The 10,083-nt window shown below is 39.3% G+C and overlaps 1 protein-coding gene across 4 annotated transcripts in view; it reads left to right on the forward strand.

Annotated features, from left to right (window-relative positions):
* The window catches only part of LOC140486332 (phosphoserine aminotransferase-like), a 168,693-nt gene extending 162,147 nt beyond the window's left edge, over positions 1 to 6,546 (forward strand). For all 4 annotated transcript variants that reach the window (XM_072585318.1, XM_072585328.1, XM_072585336.1 and 1 more), the window contains one exon: positions 66 to 6,546. In XM_072585318.1, the coding sequence (XP_072441419.1) occupies positions 66 to 171 (106 nt within the window). In that variant the 3' untranslated portion in view covers positions 172 to 6,546. The remainder of the gene's footprint in view (positions 1 to 65) is intronic.
* The last annotated feature ends 3,537 nt before the right edge of the window (positions 6,547 to 10,083 follow it).

A 10,083-nucleotide genomic window follows, 5' to 3' on the forward strand; every position in this document is an offset into this window, starting at 1 on the left:
TGGGATCTGATGTTTATTGTATGTTTGTATAAATAGCACTAATTCCATATGATCTGTTGTGATAGGTCTGTTGGTGGAATTCGTGCTTCCCTCTATAATGCTGTGACAGTGGAAGAAGCTCAAAAACTCGCAGAGTTTATGATCGACTTTATGAAGGAGCATCATGTGTAAAATATTTCAGTGTTTTGGTTTCAATGTTGCATTGTATTTCTGAAATGTAGACCTCTAGGTTTTCAGGAGATGCTGGAAATATTCAGCAGGTTTGGTGGCATTGGTAGAAAAACGTTTTTTGATTTAGCATTTCTGGTTATAGAGAGTAGTTGGATATTGCAGAACTTTAATCTTACCGAAAAAGATGCATTGTCAAAGCTTCCCTCCTTACGCTTATCAGGATAATTGACTAATTTAAAGGAAAATAACAATTTTTGTATGAAAGTGCTGATTCGTAAAGTGTTGCCATGGAGAGAACACCAAATTATAGTTCGTTGTCTGTTAACTACCACATTTGCTTTAAATTTCAAACCAGACAGGTTGGTTGACGATGGCATTGCCCTGAGAACCATTGACTCTCAAGTCAGCAAAATAAGTGACACTGATTCACTGGATCATTTTCTCAGGGCAGTGTCTTGATCAATCAGTCACTTCATCTCTTTGAAGGTTAAACTAAGGTTGGTGGCAAACAGTCAACCAACTATTAATTGGTGAACTTTCTCTATGGCAACACTGCTACCAACCATCATTCTCTCTCATGCTGTGTAAATATTGGTTTTCCACTTAAATTGATATTCTTACAAATTATTATTGTAATTGCAGTACAAAAATCTTTGACAAAACGTCTTCTCTGAGAAAACTCAATTTCCAGTTAATAATGATTTTGATAGTGGATCATTGACCTTAAACAGTCTCATGCTTTACAGCCCTGCAGAACATTTCCAGCATCTTTGGCTTTGCTTTAACGTGTGTCTTGTTGGTGAAATACATCTAAGATTCTTTAATCATTTATAAATCATACTATATTAGTCTTTTTTTTTATTCTGGCACACCTGAACTATCTATTCAGGTTATCACTCTCTATGATAAACTACAATTTTTAGTGGAGCAACTACCACTGAATTAGCCAAGAACCAATCTCATTACAAAGCTTTTTTTAAAATATAGTCTCTCCCTTTAATCCAGGCTCTCCCAAGTAAAGCTAACTTTCTAACTGATTTTGTGGCTATTTGCAGGGAAAGTGGTAGTTGCACAATTTTTGAAGTAAAAGTAAAGCCTGAAGAGTATGGATAGAATGTAGCTTTGCTGATCGGATATCCTGGCATTTCACATGGACGTGTATTCAGAGTTTAGAAGAATGAAATGTTTAAAATTCTAATTGGGCTGTATATAGGAGATGGAGGGAGGCCGTTTGCTGTGGTTGGAGAGTCTAGGACTAGGGGACACAGTTTCAGGATATGGAGTAGAACATTTGGGACTGAGGTGAGGAACAATTTCTTCGCTCAAAAGGTAGTGAACCTGGGGAATTCTCTACCGCAGAAGGATGTGGAGGCCAAGTCACTGAATATATTCAAGAATAAGATTTTTCAATTTAAAAGGTCTTGAGATAAGGGGATAATGGTATTGAGATTGAGGATCAGCCATGATCACAATGAGTGGTAGTGCAGGCTTGAAGGACTAAATTGCCTACTCCTATTTCCTAGGTTTCTATATTCAAGACAATGAAATTAAAGTAAAGATAAATATTTTCACACTTTTTTTTTGCATTTTTTAAAAAATCGCCTCAGCCTAGCCATTTATGACAATCTGAATCATTGTATTTTGTTTGGCATAACATTGAACTTAGTTTCTAGATTAATTACAAAAACCGTCTTTTATGTTAGAATTTGCTGCCTGGCAGTCAAAACGCAAATGAATAACTGTATTTTAAGAAACCTGAGGTTTGACATTTTCCACTTTGAACTCCTTTGGTACATGGACAAACTTTTTGGTTCATCAGAAATCACAAACTTTCTTGTGGTTCGTCAGATTGTTGTTACATTCCCTTTGCCCAGCAGTGGTAAACATCTGCGTTTGCTTCCCGAGAGGGTGGTGGATGTGAAGATGGTCACTGATATCAAAGGAAAATTAAAGGAACGTTTAAAGGACATGAACTTTCAGGGCTGCAGGAATAGAAAAGGGGATAGTGTCTGATTTGAATCACTGTACAGAGACTGAGTTGACCAAATGACGACTTCGGTGCTAAGGCTCCGACTAGGGCATTTTAACTAGACACAACATGAAAGGTGCACTGTTGGTCGTACTTAGCATTAACCAAACATAATTTAATATCTAATCCAATGACAACTTGTAGCAGAAATTTAAGTAGTGAATAAATATTTTATTTAAATGGTTAAGTGGAATGAGTGACTCAGTAATTTAGCAAAAGTGTTTTTTAAAAATTTTGCCAGAAATTTATAGAATGACCTGAACTTTCAATGTTTAGAACAGGTGTAAAATAGTCATATCTCTTCCAGCAGGGTCTGCAAAAGAAAACTATCTTTTGGACAAGCAGTTCCTGGAATTATTGTGATAAACTATTTGTGGCATATGTGCTCCAGTGCACAAGCATTCTTCAGCCAAGTGGCTATCCTGAATGCATTCTGTGATTTGGTATATGCTGTGTCTTGACCACCTGCTGGTGATTGCTATTTCACTGTCAGTGAGAAATGGCAGCTAAATGGCTAAGAGCCAAATTATTACACAAACTCAAACGTGTCTTGTTGTTAGTTGGTGGTTTGTGCCCATAACTAGGCCCCTGATTTAAATCAACAGGCAAGATAATTAATATTAGCATGATACTTTAAAATATAACTTGGCAAATGTTGATGGGCTTAAGGGGATGTCTTTCCCTTGTTGGTGAATCCAGAAATAACCTCTGAATAAGGGATCAGGATATAGAAGATATAGACTGTAGGGAAATAGATGGTGACATCTTGCAAAATGTCCAGATTACAGAGGAGGAAGTGCTGGATGTCTTGAAATGGTTAAAGGTGGATAAATCCCCAGGACCTGATCAGGTATACCCAAGAACTCTGTGGGAAGCCAGAAAAGTGATTGCTGCGCCTCTTGCTGAGATAGTCAATAGTCACAGTTGAGGTGCCGGAAGACTGGAGGTTGGCAAACGTGGTGCCACTGTTTAAGAAGGGCAGTAAAGACAAGCCAGGGAACTATAGACTGGTGAGCCTGACCTTGGTGGTGGTCAAGTTGTTGGAGGGGATCCTGAGGGACAGGATGTACATGTATTTGGAGAGGCAAGGACTGAGTAGGGATAGTCAACATGGCTTTGTGCGTGGGAAATTATATCTCACAAACTTGATTGAGTATTTTTGAAGAAGTAACAGAGGATTGATGAGGGCAGAGTGGTAGATGTGATCTATATGGACTTCAGTAAGGCGTTCGACAAGGTTCCCCATGGGAGACTGGTTAGCAAGGTTAGATCTCATGGAATACAGGGAGAACTAGCCATTTGGATACAGAACTGACTCAAAGGTAGAAGACAGAGGGTGGTGGTGGAGGGTTGTTTTTCAGACTGGAGGCCTGTGACCAGTGGAGTGCCACAAGGATTGGTGCTGGGTCCTCTACTTTTTGTCATTTAGATAAATGATTTGGATGCGAGCATAAGAGACCCAGTTAGTAAGTTTGCAGATGACACCAAACTTTGAGGTGTAGTGGACAGCGAAGAGGGTTACCTCCGATTACAACAGGATCTGGACCAGATGGGCTAATGGGCTGAGAAGTGGCAGATGGAGTTTAATTCCGATAAATGCGAGGTGCTGCATTTTGGGAAAGCAAATCTTAGCTGGACTTGTACACTTAATGGTAAGGTCTTAGGGAGTGTTGCTGAACAAAGAGACCTTGGAGTGCATGTTCATAGCTCCATGAAAGTGGAGTCGCAGCTAGATGGGATAGTGAAGAAGGCGTTTGGTACGCTTTCCTTTATTGGTCAGAGTATTGAGTACAGGAGTTGGGAGGTCATGTTGTGGCTGTACAGGACATTGGTCAGACCACTGCTGGAAGATTGCATGCAATTCTGATCTCCTTCCTATCGGAAAGATGTTGAGAAACTTGAAAAGGTTCGGAAAAGATTTACAAGGATGTTGCCAGGGTTGGAGGATTTGAGCTATAGGGAGAGGCTGAACAGGCTGGGGCTGTTTTCCCTGGAGCGTTGGAGGTGGAGGGGTGACCTTATAGAGGTTTGTAAAATTATGAGGGGCGTGGATTGCGTAAATAGGCAAAGTCTTTTCCCTGGGGTTGGGAGTCCAGAACTAGAGGGCATAGGTTTAGGGTGAGAGGGGAAAGATATAAAAGAGACCTAAAGGGCAACTTTTTCATGCAGAGGGTGGTACATGTATGGAATGAGCTGCCAGATGAAGTGGTGGAGGCTGGTACAATTGCAACATTGAAGAGGCATTTGGATGGGTATATGAATAGGAAGGATTTGGACGGATATGGGCCGAGTGCTGGCAGGTGGGACTAGATTGGGTTGGGATATCTGGTCAGCATGGACAGGTTGGACTGAAGAGTTGTACAGCATGGAAACAGACCCTATGACTATGACTATCAGCCATTTTAGGACTTTATTCTCGGAGTTGTGAGTCTCTGAATTCTCGTATTCCAGAGGGCTGGGGCATCTCAGTTCCTAAATATACTTGAGACAGATCAGTAGAATTTTGTTTTGGATGTATGGGACTGTGGTGAAGAGAGATCAATCAGTGACTGCACTGAATGATAACCCAGATTGGAAGGGCTAGGGCATCTATTACTTCTCCAATCTCCTATGCACTTTTAGACTTTCCCAGTCCCCCACCCCGCCTCGCCAAAGAGGTTCATTCCTCTTTGTGTCTCGGCAGCCTTTTTGTTTCTCTGAAGATATCAAGTGTTTTAAAGGAAAAATTTAGTGGCATAGTTGAATGAAGTTTGTGACAAGGAAAATGGTTTTTGTCACGAATGATTTAGCATTTGGAATGCTTTTCCTGAGCATGGTTGATACAGGTTTTGAAGGAGTGAAAATTGAAGGGTTAAAAGAAACAGATTTATTAATTTACAAGTAGCTGAATATTTGTAAGCATCTATTAATTGTAGATTGCTCTGCTCTGAATTTTAAACCTGGAATACAAGATGCACATCACATGGCCTTTTTTTTTAAATTTTGGTTTCTCAGGCCTCTTTCCAATATCTCAGAACTACCTCCTATCTGAACGTTATGGAAATTTTATGCATTGGTTGGTGGGTAGAAGCAGAAAATTGGGGCAACAAGCAGTGTCCAAGAAATGAATAGATTTTTTAAAAAATTGTGTGTAGGCCTCAGTTTGAGCTTTTTTGATTTATGGATATTAAAACAAGTACATTTTGCACCAATGAATAACTTGGAAAATTAAACAACAACTATAATAATAAAGGCTTATTTGATTTTTGTTGGGGATTTAATTCAGTTAATTACCTCCGCATGAAAAATGTGTGAGAAAATATGGAACTATCAATGTATTACTTGATAGCCCATTCATACACCCACATTCAGATTTTTCACTAAGCTGTATCATCTCTGGAGAAATTTTAAAATTGGTTTGGATGTTCACATCTGGAACCCCAACTCAATTACTGACCAATATTACTTTGACTGACTGGTGGGGAAATGGGACAGGCAAGATCCTCACTGGGGAAAAACTCAGCAGAGCTGTTTGAATTACTGAGTTCAAACATGCCCTGTTCTTGCTATTTCAAGGGCTGTTACCTTCAATGTGAGAGTTTGAAATTTAAGGAGTCGCCTTTAAATTCAGATGACACTTAAACTGACCTAGCATGCCCTTCAAGAGCATTTATGACCTCTTATTTTGCCATCCCCACCACCTCCCTTACCTCCTCTGCATTCGCTCATTGCATATTGCATTTTCAACCTCCAGTACTGGCTGAATAGGTGTTTCCTCCAACCAAATATTGGAACATCAAAAGCTCTTGGGTACAGGTCTCATTGCAAACTCCATTCCTGAGCCATTGACTTCATCCCTCTCATTGAGCAGCGTTTAAGACATGACTGACTAAATGAATGAATCTGACTGTTTGCACTCTTGGCTTCTCAGTTGGCGTGTCCAGCTACATATCTATGCCATCCCTGACCTACTACCATCTCTGTGACATGTCTATTCACATGTTTGACTGGAAGCCCTCATTTCAGATCTTTGTTACCTTGGGACTCGCCTGTTTTAATGCTCTCCTGACTATCTTCCATTGAGCTTCTACTCCCAAAACTCTGCCTTTCAAACATGACCTGTTCACCCATCACCTCTGTTTAGTCTCACTGAACTCCTTAGCATAAAGTTCAGGAAAGACTTGATTTTAAAAGGCTGAGTTTGCAGACTAACAGTAGAGGGCACAGATCTAATAAAGGTTAAACAAAAAATAGGGCTTTAATTTCTTATATTTTGTCACAACATAACTAGATTGTAATTTTTTTAGTTGATTGTCTTATTGTATGTATGAATATATGAAATTACATATTAAAACATTTTAAACAAATTTTTGTGGGTCAAAAATGCTTTCTTGTGTGAAAGTGGAGGAGTTATTGAATCCAACGTTTATGATTTAACTATGTACAATATAAGTTCGCTTAAGTTTTAAACTTCAGTAACCACTAACTCATTTAACAACTTGAAATATGTTTAGCTTTACAAAAACTTAATTTATTTTAATTGAGTGAGGAAAATGCTCAAAAACCTTTTGTTGAACTATCTGAAATCCAGAGAAGAAGCATGTTTTTGATTAAAGTAAATGTTTCGCTTGTGATTGAAAAAGGAGCAAGTGAGAGGCAACAGAGAACATGGGTCAGTGGTGGACAGGACTGTTTCCTGATCTACAGGCATTAAGCCATGTCATTTTGTGCAGACACAAAGCTATAGAAGTGCCCACTCTTAGATATGAGCAGTTGTGTAACACTGCTGGATACTGAGTGCTGAACATGTATGTACAACTGTTCCTGGACCAAGCAGATTCGCCATCTGAAAACAATTTTTAAAAATGCTTATTTACAAAGTTAAAAATTTCTCAACACCAGGCTATACTATAAACCCATTCATATTCTTGCTTTTCTCCATCTCTAATCTCCTCCCAGTTGACAACCTTTTGAGATATCTGTGCTCCACCAATAGTTTTTATTCTTAAATGTCTCTTAATCACATCACTATTTTGGGGTGGTATCTCTAGTACAAAGGCTAGAATTGCCTTCCTAAATCTCTGTTAAGCCTTTTTACCTCTTTCATCATTTAAGATGTTCCTTTAAATTTAATTCACATGGAATGAAGTACCACAGGAAGTGGAGGTATTCAAAAGGCATTTGGATGGGTATATTTAAAAAGAAGCGTTTGGAGGGATATGGGTCAAATGCTGGTAAATGGAATGAGATTAATGGACTTCTATTTGGCATGGATGAGTTGGACTGAAGAGTCTTTCTCTGCTGTACATCTGTCACTCTGTCTCAACTCTAAGGTCTTGTTTACCTGTCCTAGCATGTTGTCCTTAAATGGCTTGATGTCAAGTTTTATTAAATGCTTGTGAATTGCCTTTGACATATTATTGTATTTAAAATATCATAAAAATACAAGTTGTTAATAGTTGCCACACAAAGCACATCTTTGTCCTTGCTTATACTGTTGTTTTTGTTATAAATATTAAGGAATATAGAGGAATATATTGCTGATAAATAAATGGTGCTTCTGGAATGTTTTTGGGTTGATTGGCAAGTAGTAAACATCATCCCGCTATTTAGGAAGGGAGAAAACTTGGAATTATAGACCTGTTGGCCTTACATTGGTAATAGGGAAAATGCTAGAATCTATTTATAAAGTTTGTGATAAATGTACAAACAGACAATAATCTTATTAGGCACAGTCTAGGTATAATGATAGAACCCTACAGCATGGGAGCAGGCCATTCAGTCTGCACCACCCCTCCAAAAGGTTTCCCTATAACCCTGCATTTCTCATGGCTAATCCACCTAACCTACACATCCCCTGGACACTATGGACAATGTAGCACGGCCAATCCACCTAACCTGCCCGTTTTGACTAGGAGAGGAAACCCACGCAGGCACAGAGAATGTGCAAACTCCACACACACACGGTTGCCCAAGGGTGGAATTGAACCCGGGTCTCTGACGTTGAGAGGTAGTGGTAGTAACCTCTGAAGCACTGTGGGATTTGTGAAATGACAATTGTTTGTTGAACCTGTTGGAGTTTTGAGGTACTAACAAAATTCATGAAGTGGTAGTTGATGGATGTAGTATACTTGGATTTTCAGAAACCTTTTGATAAAATTAATTGGGGATAACAGTCTGAGAACAAAAGTAATTTATTTAGAACTGAGAGATTTCTTCACCCAGAGTTGTGAATCTTTAGAATTTTTGATTGTTGAGCTACGGATACTTGATCATTGAGTATATTCATGACAGATGATCGTAGATATTTATATACTAAGAACATTAAGTTCTTTGGGTATTTTAAAGGAAGGTCAATTCTGGCAGATTAGCCTTGAATTAGTTGAATGTCAAAACAATCTCAAAGGAACAAATAGCTCCTTCTTGTTCTTAATTCTTATGTTTTTGTATAACAGCCACCCTTCCCTCAGCAGCCAATCCATCAGCAAGAATTCATTCAGCTAAAAAGAAATCAAAATTTAAAAGCAAAAGCTGTTTAGTGATGGGTAATTTTCAGAAATTTGTCTAAACTCTGCCTTCCAGAATTCCACACGAGATTGAAAATCTGATATAAACAGTGAATGATTTCTTCAATCCAGGCACACATAAAACCAAACAATTTGTGTCAATAAACTATCGAACCATAAATCTATCTACAGATTTGGAGCCATTGTGTATGAATGTGCACCATATACCTTGCAAGTACTAATTCTAGAGAAATCCCTCTCTAAATGAGGCTGACCTGATGTAATCAGGATCTCCTCATCAAAGCCATCTTCATAACTAGTATTTTGCTTCCAGATAAGTCCTCCCTTCATTGCGAAAAGAGAAGCCGTTAATCTGCCAAGGACTGGATCTAACATCGGCCTAGAAATTCCACTGGGGACATGGTTGTTGCAGTAAGATAGAAGTTGTGGGCTGGCACCATGCAGAAATTGCAATACAGCTGAATTTGTTAGAATTGAATTCTCTGGGAAATTGAAAATTTCCTTGCAGCTGTTACCTGACTTTGAAATCTTCCAAAAATATCCTGAACTCTGACTTCAATGAGCTGCAACCTTCTCACTTGAAGTTTAGTTCCCCAGGAGAGGTAAGAGGAATTAGAGCCTATTCTGACTCCTGTGTTGCTATTAAAATGAACTTGACTCATTACTGACACCCACCCCCATCCCCAGATACACCACCTTGGCCTGGTGTTTACCCCTCCTCCAGTTGCTGACTACGCAGGATCCAGATCTGATCCCACAATTTCTCTCACTCTTTTGTGTTTGTTCTCGTGCTCTCTCGCGCTCTCTCTCACTCCCAGCTCACTGCCAGTACTCTCCAATCTAAACAAACCCCTCCTTCACCTGACCTCTCATCCCATCTTAAGTGCCCATCCATTTACCTGCCACCCAACTTCTGACCTACCTGCCCCCTACACACTCAGTCCTATAGCACCAATGTCCCTCACCCACCCACTGACCTGGCACTGCTCTCTTAACTATGTGTCACCCTAGCTCCACACATACCCTTTCATAGTGACTGCAGAATGTTTAAACCACAGAATATGATGCTGGTGAAAGAGAGCGTGTGGTTTCTGTGCTGATCTACTTTTTTTGCTGACTGTAAACATTCCTGAATTGCTTTGTTCCACAAAACTCCTGGCCATGAATTAAAGAGCAGAACTGACCTAAATGTAAGTGTCTTTTGCTTGGCCATCAGGGTTGGTAATTGGGTTTCCAATCCTGATCAGAAAATCTGGGTCTGTTTCATAACATGAAACAGAGGACTCTTTGTTTCAGTCTTAAGGGCTTAATTCTCTGCTATATTGTTGAGCTGAAGGACACAAGTTTGTAACATGGAAACCTAATCAAAATTAAATC

This window comes from Chiloscyllium punctatum, chromosome 2 (assembly GCF_047496795.1).
Source record: "Chiloscyllium punctatum isolate Juve2018m chromosome 2, sChiPun1.3, whole genome shotgun sequence".
NCBI lineage: Eukaryota > Metazoa > Chordata > Chondrichthyes > Orectolobiformes > Hemiscylliidae > Chiloscyllium > Chiloscyllium punctatum.